Raw genomic sequence first — 16,004 nt, 5'->3', positions numbered from 1 at the left:
ATTGCAATTAAATTTTATGGTGCATAGATTTATATTTAATTATTATTTTAAATTTAAAATTTTAAAAAAATATTTTATTTCTCTTAACATGTGAAGTAAATTTATATTAAAAAAATATTATTTTATAAAATAATATTATATAATAATAATATAAAAAATTTTAATACCCACGCTTAATTTAATTATAAAAATATAAGCAATAATTGAGTCATCGCTGATCAACTCCTACATACCCTTCTATTCAGAATTCACCGGCCTTTACTTATCCATAGCCAGCGGGCCCCCATCTCTCTTGTTAGTCGTATCTTGAGTTGAGTCTTTGAGATTTGAATCTAATATATTATTTAGGTTTTTTATATAAAAAATTTATTAATTTTAAAAAATATATTAAAAATGTAAGATCTCTTTAAAAAATTATTAATTAGTTATTTTATTAATTTTACACATAATTATTTTAATATTCAACTTTTATAATTTTAAAAAAATTATTAATTAGTTATTTTATTAATTTTAGACATAATTATTTTAATATTCAGCTTTTATAATTTTAAAAAATTTATTAATTAATTACTTAAATTTTTTAAAAATCTACTAACTAATATATTTTTATTAGAAGTATTTAATTTTTTTTTTGTAATATTTAATAACTAAATTAATATAATAATTAATTAGTAAATTTTTTTAAAATATTAAAAATATTTTAATATATTTTTTTAAAATTATAAAAATTAATTAATAAATTTTTATATATTATAAAAACTATATAATAAATTTTCAACTTCATCGCTCGTCAACTCCTACATTCCCTTGCATTCAGTATTCACTAACCTTTACTCATCCATAACCAGCACTCCTCCATCTTTCTGTTAGTTCTCTGCTTCCTCTCTTCATTTGGTTCTCTAATTCTTTAGCGACTGTTTTGCTTTTCTGTTGATTTCAGCAGTCCTTTCTTGTCTTTATTTTCTTTTATTTTGTTCGACTCTGATTTCTTGGTTTATTTTGTTTTTGCTCTGAGATTTCAAAAAAAAAAAAAAAAATCAAAATGGTTCTCGATATCTTTATCTCCATCTTCACTGAGGTCATTAAAGAACCCATCATGGAATTTGTTGTCGTCCCAATCAAACGACATATCAGCTACCCTTTCACCTACAAGAGCAAGGTTGAGAAACTCCATCATGAGGCTGAGGAATTGAAGAACAGAACAGTCAAGTTGCAGCAAGCTGTTGAGGAGGCTACAAGGAAAGGGGAAGAGATCCATAAAAGTGTCAACAAGTGGCTGAACGATGCAGGCAAAGCTATTGAAGAAGCTGAGGAATGTATCAAAGGCGAAGAACAAGCGAAAAAGAGGTGTTTCGTTGGATTATGTCCTGATCTGAAGACACGCTACCAGCTTAGCAAGAAAGCAGAGAAGAAAGCTCTGGCAATTCATGAGCTTGCGAGTGTAGACGACCATAATCCAATTTCCTTCCGTCCTCCTCTACAGCAGATAGTTGCCCCGTCAGTATATGCTCGTGAGGGCTTGAATTCAAGAGAATTGTTCTTGGAGAAAGTTATTGATGCACTATTAGATCCAGATCTTAATATGATCGGGGTGTATGGACTTGGAGGTGTGGGTAAGACCACACTAGCAAAACAGGTCCATAGAAAAGCTATAGAAGAGAACCTGTTCGACGTCGTGGCTATGGTTGCTGTAAATCAAACACCAGAACTCCGAAGAATTCAATCGGAGATCGCTGATATCCTGGGCTTGAAATTTGATGTGGAGGAAATACCTGGAAGAGCTAATCGGCTATATGAGAGGTTGAAGAAAGAGTTGGAGAAAGAGAAGAAGGTATTTATAATTCTTGATGATATTTGGAAAAAACTTGATTTAAATGTAGTAGGAATTCCCTTTGGAGATGGTTTCAAAGGATGCAAAATACTTCTCACCTCAAGGGGACAAGATGTGTTATCTCGCGAGATGGGCACACAGAAAGAAATCAAGCTCGACGTTCTACAGGACGAAGAGGCCCGGAGTTTGTTTGAAATAACTGTAGCAGGTGCTAAAGATTCAGAATTGCCCCCTATCGCCGCAGAGATTGCTAAAAAATGTGCAGGATTGCCTCTTTTACTGCTCACAGTGGCGACAGACTTGAGAAACAGAGAGTTGTACGCGTGGAATGATAAGCTCAATCAGCTATCCGAGTTTGACAACGAAGAAATATATTCGAAAGTGCACGCGATTCTGGAGTCAAGCTACAATAATTTGTGTAGCAATGAAGTCAAGTCGTTTTTCTTGCTCTGTGGTCTGATAGGACAATCTAATATTGAAATCCAGTCCTTGCTGAAATATGTTATGGGTCTTAGTTTATTCAAGAACATTTCCACTGTCCAGGGAGCAAGAAACAAAGTATATGGTTTGATTGATACCCTTAAAGCGCAGAGCTTATTGCTAGATGGCGACATGTATGGATTCGTTAAAATTCATGATGTTGTTCGAGATACTGCTCTCAATATTGCATCTAGAGAGCAACATGCGTTTATAGTTACAAGTGGCATGGAATTGGTGAAATTCCCAAATAAGGATTGCACCAGAATTTCTCTGCCGTATTGTGATATTGAAAATCTCCCCGAAGGATGGGAGTGCCCAAAAGCAGAGGCACTATTCCTTTTCACAGAAGTTTTTTGTTTGGGAATTCCACATCAGTTTTTCAAGGGCATTAGAAAGCTGGAAGTAGTGGATTTTACTGGGATCCATTTTGTGTCCCTCCCTTCATCGCTTGCTTTCCTATCCAACCTTCATACCCTTTGCTTGCATCGATGCCAATTGGACGACTTAGCTATCATTGGAGACTTGAAGCAACTACGAGTTCTTAGTTTTGCAAACTCCTACGTTGTTGAGTTGCCCAGACAAATAGAGCAACTGGCTCGACTAAAAGTCTTAGATGTGAGCAATTGTTCCAAACTCAAAATGATTCCAGCAAATGCCTTATCAAAGCTGTCGGAGCTTGAAGAACTGTACATGAGTAACAGCTTTGTTGAGTGGGAGGCTGATGGGAACAATGCAAGCCTTGCTGAGTTGGAAAAGTTGTCTCAGTTGACTACCTTGGAAATGCAAATACTGGATGACAAGATATTACCAAAACACTTGTTCTCCAATGGCAGCTTGCAGAGCTTCAGAATACTGATAGGGGATAACTGGGACTGGGATGACAACTATAAAACCTCCAGAACGCTGAAACTTAAGCTCAAGACAAGCATTCATTCAGGATACGGGATTAAAGTGCTATTGAGGGAGACTGAAGATTTATGCTTAGATGAAGTGAGGGACGCTGAGAACTTGTTGTATGATATTGACGGGGACGGCTTTCCAAAATTGAAGCATCTCCGAGTCCAAAATAATCATGCCATTCAACATATAATCAATTCGACGAAGTGGGCTGTATGTGATGCCTTTCCAATTTTAGAGTCCTTGATTTTGAAAAATTTGATGAAGTTGGAGAAAATCTATCATGGTCGACTAGCAGCAGGATCTTTTAATAAATTAGAAATTTTGCAAGTAAGAAATTGTCAGAAATTGACGCATCTCTTCTCATTATCTGCTGCCAAGTGTCTTTTGCAACTACAGGAAATGAAAGTGAAAGATTGTCTTAAGATGAAAGCTATTGTTATCCATGAAAGTGAAAACAGTAATGAAGTGCTCGAGTTCAATCGCTTGCGCTCTTTGAATTTGCAAAATCTTCCGAATCTTAGAACCTTTCACAGCAAAATGAAGGCGCCATCGAAAATTGAGGAATTTCTGTCGGAACGGGCGAGTGATACTCATTTATCACTTTTCAGCCGAACGGTACGGGTGCATTAACCTTTTACATAAATCTATATGCATTTTTTTATTTTTTGGATATATATTGAATATTTGAGATTAATTGTTGAATGCTCAAATTTTTAAATAACCATTATTAGTCATTATCATTAATAATTTGTCAAAAAAAATTATATAAATGATTATATTTCATTATTAGTTAGTCTACATTTTGTTGATTCAAATCGTGCTTTAAATTTCTTAAAATGAAAATGATATTCTGATTTTTATTATTAAATACATTTTTATTGTTTATGAAAATTTAGAATATAATCAATAGAATATAATTTTTATAATTTTTTAGTATTCATATTTAGTGTATTTTATGAGTATATTATATGAATAAGCGGATCAAACAATAAATATGAATTAATTTTAATAATTTCATATTTAACATATTTTCTTAAAATAATTTGACCATTTTAAAATTTTAATCACATATTCTCTTTCATTAAAAATATTAAATGTTTGTTTGGTATGCAATTCTTATCAGAATAGAATTAAATTTTATTAATGGAATTCAATTTATTTCTAATAAATTAATAATAAATTTAAATTGATTTAATTTATTCATCATTCTTATTATTTTTAAACAAAACATAAATATTTATTCTTATAAATAATAATTATTTTTATTACATTCATTAAAAAAATATTATTAATATTTTTGTAACATTTTGAATTTTATATAATTTTTTACAATTAAAAATATAATTTTTTAAATTAATAAAATAATATAATAAAATTTTAATATTAATTATAAATGTATTAAATATTATTAGTTACTATTAAATTAAAATAATTTTTATAAAGATTATTTATTAAGTAACCATAAGAAATAAATTTAAAATAAAAAAAATTAAATGGCTAATTAAATAATTTTGATATAAATAATCTTAAGTGAAATTATTTTTTATAAAATTTTAATAATTTTAGCAAGATTTATTTTTAATTCAAAATCAATTCTTATAAGAATTCATGAAAATTTGATTCTTACATTATTAATTTTGCTAAACATAAAAATTTAAGAAAAATATATTTTTTTGTTCTAAGCAAGGAATAGAAATTTCAAAATAAAATTTCAATTTTCTAACACAAATTACTTAATTTTTATTTTCTCGTCATTAAATAATTTTTAAAATCCATTTTATATTTTACGTTTTTAATTTTACTAAAACAAAATTTAACATAAATGATTGCGTAGCTATGTTTTTAATGTAGATTCTATTTTCTTTTTTTTTTTAAAAAAAAAAAGAAATTCTCACCAACTCTAGGTGATTGGACAGATGATTTTCCAAAAATAATAGAAAAAAAAGGCCGAAGGAAATATGAGGGATCCTTATATTTTTTGATTGACCATTTTTTTTAAAAAATAATTATAAAATGATTATAATAATATAATATAAATATTTAAATGAGATATATATATAAAAATATTTTAATATGGTTAGTGATACTTGACATGCTAAATTTTGAGCACGATGAAGATGATATAAAATAGAGAGAATTTTCTTTAATTCTCGATGTGAAGGATTGCTAATTTTGTCCGTAATTACCAACGATTGATAATTTTTAATTTTTATTTAATTAACATTTTATTTTAAATTTTAAATTTTAAATTTATTTTTACTATTTTAATTCTAAATGATCAGAATTAATAAATAATAGGTTCGTTTAAAATCCGCAGAGAACCCAGCTCTAATTTGAAACTAGTTATTTATCATTTCATTTTAACAATTTAATTTAATGTATTTTTATATTTTATTTTTAAAGTTATTTCATAAATTTTTTTTAATGATAAAATTTAATGAATCATTTATTAAATTATGGTTATTGTGAAAAACATCAATCATATATTGATAATTTTAGTGAGAACAAATTAAGAATTACTTTATATTTTTAATTGTATTTTTTATCATTGGATTATAACAAATTAAGTTAAGAAATTTTCAAATTTGATACTTAAATATTTAGAAAAAATTGACTAATTGTAAAGACTTTTCACATTTTTTGAGGGAATTCATTGTTGATCCGTAAAGCATTTCTATTTATTTTGATAGAAAAGTAGTGCTTCAAACAAAGGTGTTATCTGCTGCAGGTTTCTTTCCCCAACTTGGAGCATCTTGAATTAAATTCAGTTGGTTGTGAAAAGATATGGCACGATCAACTTTCTGCAACTTCTTCAAAATTAGAGAGATTGTCTGTGAATAATTGCCACAAGTTGAAGCATTTATTTACAACTTCAATTGTTAAAAGACTCTTACAGCTCAAAACACTTTATATTTTCTCTTGTACTTCTATGGAAGAGATAATACTAACAGAGGAATTTATAGAAGAGGAAGATGAGAGGATGAATCAGATACTCTTCCCTAAATTGGATGAGCTGACACTTCAGTATCTTCTAAAGTTGATTAGATTCTGCACTGGATATCAAATTGAATTTCAATCTCTTAGATACTTGAACATAAGCAATTGCCATGCATTGATGTGCTTGGTCCCCAGTGTCCCTCATACAGGCATGATGGAAAAACAAGATGACACAGAGAGGAATCAGAATCAGAATCAAAATCAGAATGCTGAAATTCAATCTCTCTTCAATGGAATGGTGATTAATTTTACCCTTCTCTCTTTATGCATGCATAAATGCATACATATTTGGACATCCTATAGTCAAATGGCATTCATTTTTGTCTCATATTCGATAGGCCTTAATTCCATAGGCCTCCACTTTATATTTTTGTCTCATATTTATTTAACTTATGCTTATGTTGAATTTCCCACATTTACTAAATCAGTGTGTTCGGCATTGCAGGTTGGTTTTCCTAACTTGGAGAGATTGAGACTCTCACACATAAATGAGTTGAAAAGGATATGGCACAGTCCACTTGCTGCAAATTCCTTCTTTAAACTGAAATCTTTGAATGTTTCTTTTTGCCAAAAATTGATGGTTGTTTTTCCATCAAACGTCTTAGAAAGATTCCGAAGAATGGAGGAGTTGCATGTGAGCCATTGTATTTTGTTGCAAGAGATATATCAACTTGAAGGGTTCAGTGTTGATGAAGCATTTGAGTTAAGAAGTTTAAATATAGATAGATTGAGATCGTTGAAGCATGTATGGAGGAAGGATCCACAAGGAGTTTTCGGTTTTCAAAATTTGAAATCAGTTAGAGTTTCAGATTGCGATGTTCTAAACTATCTGTTTCCGGTCTCCATTGCCGAGGGTCTTTTGCAACTTGAAGAGCTTACAATAACTAAGTGCGGGGTTGAGGAGATTATTGCAAAGGCTGAAGATGTGGAACAAGCCCCTTATTATTGTTTTAAATTTCCTCAACTAACATCCCTTGAACTTACAGATCTATCAGAATTAAGGAGTTGGTATCCAGGGACACATATTTCTGAATTGCAGAAATTGACAAGTTTCAATGTTCGTAATTGTCATAAAATAATAAAATTCAGTTTCCAAGAAATAGACGAAAAGGACAGACGACCCCTACTTTTTTTGGAAAAGGTAAGATCCTTTTCTTTTTTTACTTCATAATATATTAGTTGAAAATTTTTTTCCTTAAATTTCCTTCTCTATTTCAAATTAAATTTTCTTTTTAAAAAAAATTAAAAAAAAATGGATAAACAAGATAATATATTCAAAACGCCAATTGGATATAAAAAGCTAAACTATATATTTAATGATAATTATAATAAAATTTTTTAATTTTTTTATACAATTATACCATACTTTTTGATCAATCTTAAATTAGTATAAGTATAATGTAATATATATATATATATATATATATATATATATATATATATATATATATATATTATTTATTTACTTTTTAAAATATTAATTAAATCTACACGAATATCTATTTAATAACTAATTCACCATTACCTTACAAATACTTGATTTTATTGTCCTATTCAAAAATCATCATATTCTTTAATTTAAATCTTAAACTCTTTACTTTAAATTTTAAATTCTTTAATTTCAAACTAGTTAGATTTTAAATTCAAACTAGTTAGATTTTAAAAGTGAAATTTCGGATTTAAATATAATGTTTTAGATGTATTTGGACATTTCACCATCATTGTAATTAGTTTAACAATATACTTATTTGTTGTGCATAGATGAGTCCCAACTTGGAGAAATTGACTTTAGAGCACAAGGACTTGATTGAGATACAGCAAGGACAATTCTTTTCTAAACTCAAAATGCTTACTTTGACCAACTTACAGAACAAATCACGCCCTTTCATAATTGGTTTCCTTGAAAGATTATATTCTGTGGAAACAATTTTGGTACAAGGTCATAATACTTCAGAAGAGTTGTTCTCATATGAAGGACTTGCGGCAGAAGAAGAAGAACATCCTGCACGAGTGAAAAATTTGAAGCTAGAGAGCGTTGATAATTTAAAGCATATATGGGACCCAGACTCCGGACTGAAACCACTTCTTCAGTATCTCGAGACTTTGAGTGTAATTGGTTGTCGTAGTTTGATCAACGTAGCACCATCCTCATCATCTTTCCAAAATCTAGCAACTCTTGAAGTGAGGTTCTGTGCAGGATTGGCAAACTTGATAACAGAGTCCACAGCCAAGTCCATGGTGCAACTCACCAAAATGACAGTACAAAGGTGCAATATGATGACAGAAATAGTGACCAGCGATGGAGATGATCATACAGAGGATGAGATTATTAATTTCGACAAACTGAAATTTTTGGAACTTTATGGTCTGCCTGGTCTCATCAGCTTTTGCTCCGGCAATAATGCCTTCAATTTTCCAGCTTTAGAAAATGTTACCGTCAATAGATGCTCCCGGATGAAGATTTTCGCTTCCGGACTTCTAAATACACCAAAACTACGAGGAATACGCCTGGGAGATCAACGGCATTGGGAGGGAAACCTTAATGCAACACTAGCAGAGATGGTATTTGCGTATTTATTCTTATGCTTTCTTCTTAATTTTCATGATATCTGTTGCATGCATATATGTTATATGTTTATGATAAGTCAGTTCATTTGTTTTTCCCTTTGTCTTGTGGGATCAGCCATTTTGCCAATATTTTAAAGCATCCGAATTTCCTGAGCTCTGGCATGATGGGATGCAAGGGAGACTCTTACGCAATGTAAAAAGGCTTGAGGTGGATAAATGTGCAATGTATAACAAAGCTATACCATCCAATGTATTGGTGTTTTTAAACAAGTTGAAAGAGCTTGAGGTGAAAGACTGTGATTCAGCAGATGTAGTATTTGATTTGGAAGGGGTATCTGCTGATGATGGGCTACTTCCACGACTAAAGAAATTGGAATTAACAAGTCTTCCAATGTTGAGACATTTATGGAACAAGGATCCCATAGGAATTTTGGAGTTCAAGAACCTAAAGTGGCTTCATGTTGGAAACTGTAGCAGCTTGAAGTATATTTTTACCTGGTCGATGGCATTGTGCCTCTTGCAACTTGAAAAGATAGAGCTGAACAATTGTAAGATGATTGAAGGAATCATAGAAAAGGAGGAAACAGAGGAAGCAGTTAATTCAGCCGATAAGATGATATTGCATTCATTGAAATCTGTAGTCCTTAAATGTTTGCCTAGATTTTCCAGATTGTGTTCAGGATGGAGTAATGTGGAATGTCCATTGTTGGAGGAGATGAGCATACATGAATGCCCCAGCTTGAAGTATATTTTTACCTGGTCGATGGCATTGTGCCTCTTGCAACTTGAAAAGATAGAGCTGAACAATTGTAAGATGATTGAAGGAATCATAGAAAAGGAGGAAACAGAGGAAGCAGTTAATTCAGCCGATAAGATGATATTGCATTCATTGAAATCTGTAGTCCTTAAATGTTTGCCTAGATTTTCCAGATTGTGTTCAGGATGGAGTAATGTGGAATGTCCATTGTTGGAGGAGATGAGCATACATAAATGTCCAAGCTTAAAGAATATCTTTGCCACACAGACACTGGTGAACACAATTAATAAGGTTAGTTTTCTATTCATTCTTTTCTCAAACATTGCATTTGAAAACTATAAAAACACTCATTTTAAATGATTTTTACATTTAAAAAGTATTTATAATGTTAATTTTTCTGTTAAAAATTATATATATTAACTTTTACTCAAATTTTTAATTTTTCTGTTGGAGAAATTTTTCAAATTTACTCAAAACTAACTTTATATTAGAGAAATTTAAAAAATTGATGTATTTTTCTATTCTCTTTAAAAATTCTTAATTAATTGGGTCATTAAAATAAAATAAAAAAAATCAATTTTCTATTTTTACTATTAAAATGTATCAACAATTTCTCATTTATAATTGATTATCTATAACTTATAAAATCTAAAATTCAAATTTATTTGCATTTATATATAAATTAATATTATGTAAATTTAAAATGTCGATTTGTTTTTTTTTTTTCACTTAAAAATTTAACTAATGAGATTATTATAAATTTATAATTAATAAAAAAGACATAAATTTTGCACGACCAACCATATTAATAAATTATATTAAGAATGTAATTTAAAAAATACTTAAAAATAAATAAAAATAATAATTGTAAAAAAGTGCTGAAATTATTTAAAGATGATATAAAATTTTTATATTTTCATTTATTTCAATAAACTTTTAAATTTATACCCATTAAATAAGTTTATCGGTTAATAATCATTACAATCTACTAACATATAAGCTTATAAATACATTTCAATAATATATGTTTATTATAACATAGCAATTGTTTTCTTATTAATATATTAATTAATTAAATATATAATGAATTTTTATAAGCATCTGGGGGATTTACCATTAACAATCTTTTACTAATTAGAAATTTTTTTATTTGCTGATGTGCAGATGTTTCCAAATTTGGAAAAGTTTTCGTTAGACAAGAAGTCTACCATAACCATACTTGGATTTCAATTTCCAACTGGCTTCTTTTCCAAAGTAAAAGTTCTGGAATTGAGTTTCTTTCTAAACAAATATCATGTTCCTCTGTTTAGTTTACTTCCAATATTCCCCAATCTCGAAAGATTTGAAGTTCTTGATTCTTCTCTCAACGAGCTACTTCCATTTGAAGGACTGGGTGGTGTCCAAGAAGATATCACTACAATTCCACAGATAAGAGATTTAAAGCTTAAAAATCTTCCTGATTTGAAGCATATATGGAATCCAGATGGCCAACTGCATGACCCATTATTTCAGTCTCTTGAGACTTTTGAGATAAATTCTTGTGGAAATTTGATTGTTTTAGCACCATCCTCTGTGTCTTTGGGAAATCTGAAAACTCTCAAAGTATTTGGATGCAAGACATTGGCAAATATTTTTACATCAGCCGCAGCCAAAAGTATGGTACAACTTGAGACATTGAATGTAAGATTTTGCAATATGTTGACCGAAATAATAGGAGGTGTTGAAGAGGATGGATCAACTGATGAGATTGTTTTCAGTAAAATGAAAACATTAGAACTTGAAATTTTACCGAACCTCACAGGCTTCTGCTTGGGCAGTTACATTTTCAATTTCCCATCTTTAGAACAGGTGACTGTTTATAGATGCCCCAAGTTGAGGATTTTCACTGTCCGCCAGCTGAGCGCATCAAAGATACATGGTGTATTCACAGGCCGCAGATTCAATCGAACATTTCATTGGGAAGGCGATCTCAATGCGACCATTGAACAGATTTACATGAAATATGTACGTATTTACCAACTCTTGCTTCTCCCTTTATTAAACTCAGTCATGCTAATGTGTTTGGTTAAATGTATCGATGCTTGTTTATTGTAGATTGGATTTAGAGAGATATATGGTATTCAACTCTCCAACTTTCCCATGCTGAAAGAAAAATGGCATGGCCAATTTCCATTCGAGAACTTGAGGCACATATGGAGACTGGTGGTGGACGAGTGTGCATTTTTCTCAAATGCCATATCATCAAATCTACTAAAGCACTTGTCCTATTTAAATGAGTTGGCTGTAGAAAGATGTGATTCAGTAGAAGACCTGTTTGATTTAGAAGGACTAAATGATGATGAAGATAACGATGGGTTATTGAAGTCTTTAAAAGAATTGAGGTTAATTGATTTGCCTAGATTGAGGCATGTGTGGAACAAGGATCCTCAAGGAATTTTAAGCTTTAGAAACCTAACATTGTTGAAAGTTGAGAATTGTAGCAGCTTGACTAATATATTTACTCTGTCCATGGCTTTGGGTCTTGTAAAGCTCAAACATTTGGAATTGAAAAGATGTAATTTGGTGGAACATATCATCACAAAAGAAGCAGAAGAGGAAATAGCAAAGGATAATACCATATTTCCATCAATGGAGTCCATGAGTCTAGAGTGTTTGCCTAACTTGTCAAGTTTTTATTCTGCAAGAGATGTTCTGAAATGCCCATCCTTGAAAAGAATTGAGATAGTTGGCTGTCCAAACATGGAGCTATTGGCTTCTAAATTTTGCAAAGAACATGATCTAAGCATGATTGCTGAGGGAAATGGAGAAAGAATTGCAGCCTCTTCTGGCGGGAAGGTCAGTTTTCTGTATAATAAGGATAATGCTTTCTTGTTCAATTTCATCACTGTACTTAATGGAGATTTTCAATTTAGTTGGTTTATCCAAATTAATTCAGAAGTTTGAACTTAAGCTCAATTTAAAAAATTTAAAAGCCTCAATTACTGGGATCTTTAAGATGTTTGTTTTCATTTACATTCCATTTCTAAGATGAACCATATGTTCTTAATTCTTATATCCTTATTTATAATTACTGTTTATTTGGTTTTTTAGGTTGTCATCCCAAGTTTAGAAGAATTAAGAGTGGAATATAACACCATAAAGAATCTGTGTTCTCAAACATCTCAAGCTGATTTCTTGTGTGGACTGAAAGGCATTGAGTTGACATGTATTTCTAGTGACTTTACACTTTTGCCATCTCAGTTCTTTAAAAGTTTACCCATTCTGGAAAAACTTGTTCTGAGTGATGCAAGTGTAATGGAATGTGGTAGATTGCAAGTGTTAGTGGCATCCTCTGTTTCTTTTCAAAATTTAACAGCGCTACAGGTATCAAATTGCCAAGGTCTAGTAAATTTGTTGTCTTCTTCAACAGCGAGAAGTCTTGAACGACTTGAAAAAATGAAGATAGAGGAATGTGAACTGATACAAGAAGTCATAGTGGCTAAAGTAGATGAAGAAGAAGAGAATGAGATTTGCTTCAGCCGACTAAAATGTTTGGAACTTCAACGTCTACCAAGCCTCTCTAGCTTCTGCTCTGGGAATTTGACCTTCAGTTTCCCATCTATGGAAGAAGTGATCATTGTAGAATGCCCCAATATGAAGATTTTTGCTCAAGAAGTAAGCACGCCGCAGCTATGGAGAGTTCAAACAGGAGAACGTAAATATGAATGGGAATGGGAAGGCAGCCTTAACAACACCATTCAAGCACTATTTAAGGAAAAGGTAAACATTTACTAAAAAAAACAACGTAATATATATTTTGTTAGTACGTAATAATCATAAGGTTTCTCATTCTTTCACTGTCAAATTGGTTTCCTAGAAAGCTGAAGAGACGGGGATAGGCCAGTGTTCATGTGGGTGAGCTTGAATAAGGCCAATGTTCATATTCTATTTCACCAACTTGCTTGACTGCTATATTTCTTCTCATTCAAGGTAGTCTTTCTGTGATGCTTTCTCATTTTCCTTTTTCAATCACCAATCCATTATCCCTATCAATGAAGTGTGCATCTCAAATTCTCATCAATGCTTTATTTCTCCAATTAGTTCTTTTTTTCTTTATTTATATTTATACTATATATAAAAGTGGAAAGAGGGGAATAATAAAATTTTCTATAATATCTTAAGCCTTTAAATCATTTACAAATTAATTACTTTAATTATTTAAGCAGTTGATAATTTTATTATTTAAAATTTAATTTTTTAAATAGATTATAATTGTATTTTTAAATTAATTTGAGTTAATTAAGAAAATCTTAAAAGATATAATAAGATTAAATTTTTTAAATAAAAATATATATTAGATTATAATTTTATTATTTTAAATTAATTTTAGAGTTTATTAAGAAAATTTAAAGTAAAGATCTAAATTAATTTAAATACTATTAAATTAATTTTTAAAATAAAAATTATTAAAATAACATGTTTAAATATTAGATAAATATTAAGAAGATTATTAAAATAATAAATTCATATTTTTAAAGTATAAATTAAAGTAAGAAGTTAAATTTGATAATGAATATTAAAAATATTAATGAAATAAAAATATTTTACTTAAATATCTCTACTTTTTTTATTTTTATAAGATGAAATTTTTTTATTTATTAAATTAGTTTTAAGAATTAGTTAGGAAAATAATAAGATATATAAATTTATTAATATTTAAAATTTTAAATTAAATAGATTATTCTTCATTTTAATTTAAAATCTATTATGTTATAAAAAAATTAATAATATATAAGCTATTTATGCTATCCTGTATAACAATTTGATTTTTTTATTTTGGATAATTAAATTTTAGATTGATTGATGATAGGAATGTGTTTTATTGTTTTTGTTATTTTGAATTTTTATGCTTTGAGGACAAGCAAAGGTGCAAATATGGGAGAGTTTGATGAGTTGCAAAATTCACAATTTTTTTCTTATTTAATTTTATAATTTCACTATAATTTTGATATAAATATTTATTTTTATTTAAAATTTAATTTTGAACAGATTTTTTGAGCGGGAGTTGAAAAAATAAACGAAAAGAGGCTGAATTGAAGAATTTTTGGACTGAAAGGTTACAATCTTTGCCAAATATGTAGCTCAAGGCGATGAGAAGTTTCAGAAAGTGCCACCTCAGTAGATTTTGCCTCAAGAATATAATAAGTTTCAAGTTGTATCAAACACAAATAGGAATAAGATAGAAGTAATAGAATTTATTTTAAATTATTAAATTTTATCTTTTTGTACATGTATAAAGATTTTTAGAATTAAGCCTGGACATCATATTTTCTCATTCTTCCCCTCCTCTCTTGCCGCCGCCCCTCTCTCTTTTTATCCATCTTCTTCTTTTCTTTTTCTTTTCTTTTTTCTTTAACTTTTGCAATTTTCTTATGCCTAAGTTAAACAATTATTTTCAGTTGAAAATTAATTTCAATTGAGGTTTTTTTCAAGTTGTGAGGTTATGTGCTTCAATTCTTTTCATTTTATTTCTATTTTCTATTAATTTCTAAATTTGAGAAATACCACCTCCATTGGTGTTTTCTTGAGAATGCAAGGGTCTCATTAAAATAACATGTTATTAATTAATTTAATTAAATCCGTAATTATTTAATTAGATTAATAACAAGTAACAATTAACATATGTTAAGAAATTGATAGATTTGATTTAAATAAATCGCGTGTTTTTATTGATCAAGTTTGAGTTCTTCTCTTTTGATGCAGTTAACTAATTAAATTTACATGCGTGTTGGAGTTATTAGTTAACTAGAAATTAATTTAAGCGCGAAATCGATTATTTTATTCATAAGAAAGAATTGGTGGAATTTACGTGTTTGACCACTATAACCAAATAATAAATAATAATATAAATTTTTTTTTCTTGATCGACTGCAAAACACCTTAATTTATTACTGAAATTTTTAATTAATTATTTGTTTTTAATTTTTAATTGTATTATAGATATTTTTTTTAATTTATTTTTTCTTAGTTTGACCAAAACAAAATTATTTTTATCAAAAACTCTTTCTTCTCACTTATTATATTAAACTACATTTTTATTTTAATTGGTTATCTAAATTAAACATAATTAAGATACTCACTTATCTCATATACAAGTTCTTATTAACAAAGAGAAGGAAAGTAAAATTAAATTGATGAATTCGACATCTATCAAAACTATAATTAAATAACTCGTTATGGTTTTATAGGTATTTTTTTCTTAATTTTTTCAGAATTTATAAATGAAAATTATTAATTTATAAAAAATTTTTAAGTACACTCAAATCATGGGTTCTACTCTCAATTCCTCCATCCCCAACTCCTTACTCTTGATAATAAAAAATAATAATAATAAAAAAAAACATTCATTGGTGAAAATTATGAAAGTTACCATATTTAGAGTCTTTTATAACAATATAAATAAAAATGAAGGAAATTATAATTTAAAATAGA

General features: G+C 29.2%; 1 protein-coding gene across 1 annotated transcript; it reads left to right on the top strand.

The window, feature by feature from the left end:
- Positions 1 to 797: 797 nt before the first annotated feature.
- Positions 798 to 14,847, top strand: LOC110608107. Its single transcript, XM_043958287.1, has 11 exons — positions 798 to 3,826; positions 5,940 to 6,446; positions 6,654 to 7,349; positions 7,970 to 8,770; positions 8,892 to 9,274; positions 9,536 to 9,824; positions 10,698 to 11,537; positions 11,628 to 12,368; positions 12,624 to 13,292; positions 13,390 to 13,502; positions 14,562 to 14,847. The coding sequence occupies exons 1-10, from the start codon at positions 1,043 to 1,045 to the stop codon at positions 13,429 to 13,431; spliced, it is 7,752 nt and encodes a 2,583-aa protein (XP_043814222.1). The 5' UTR covers positions 798 to 1,042; the 3' UTR covers positions 13,432 to 13,502; positions 14,562 to 14,847.
- Positions 14,848 to 16,004: the final 1,157 nt, after the last annotated feature.

This window comes from Manihot esculenta, chromosome 7, assembly GCF_001659605.2.
Source record: "Manihot esculenta cultivar AM560-2 chromosome 7, M.esculenta_v8, whole genome shotgun sequence".
Classification (NCBI taxonomy): domain Eukaryota; kingdom Viridiplantae; phylum Streptophyta; class Magnoliopsida; order Malpighiales; family Euphorbiaceae; genus Manihot; species Manihot esculenta.
The sequence above is the reverse complement of the archived record's forward strand: the minus strand, read 5'-3'. Positions and strand labels throughout refer to the sequence as shown.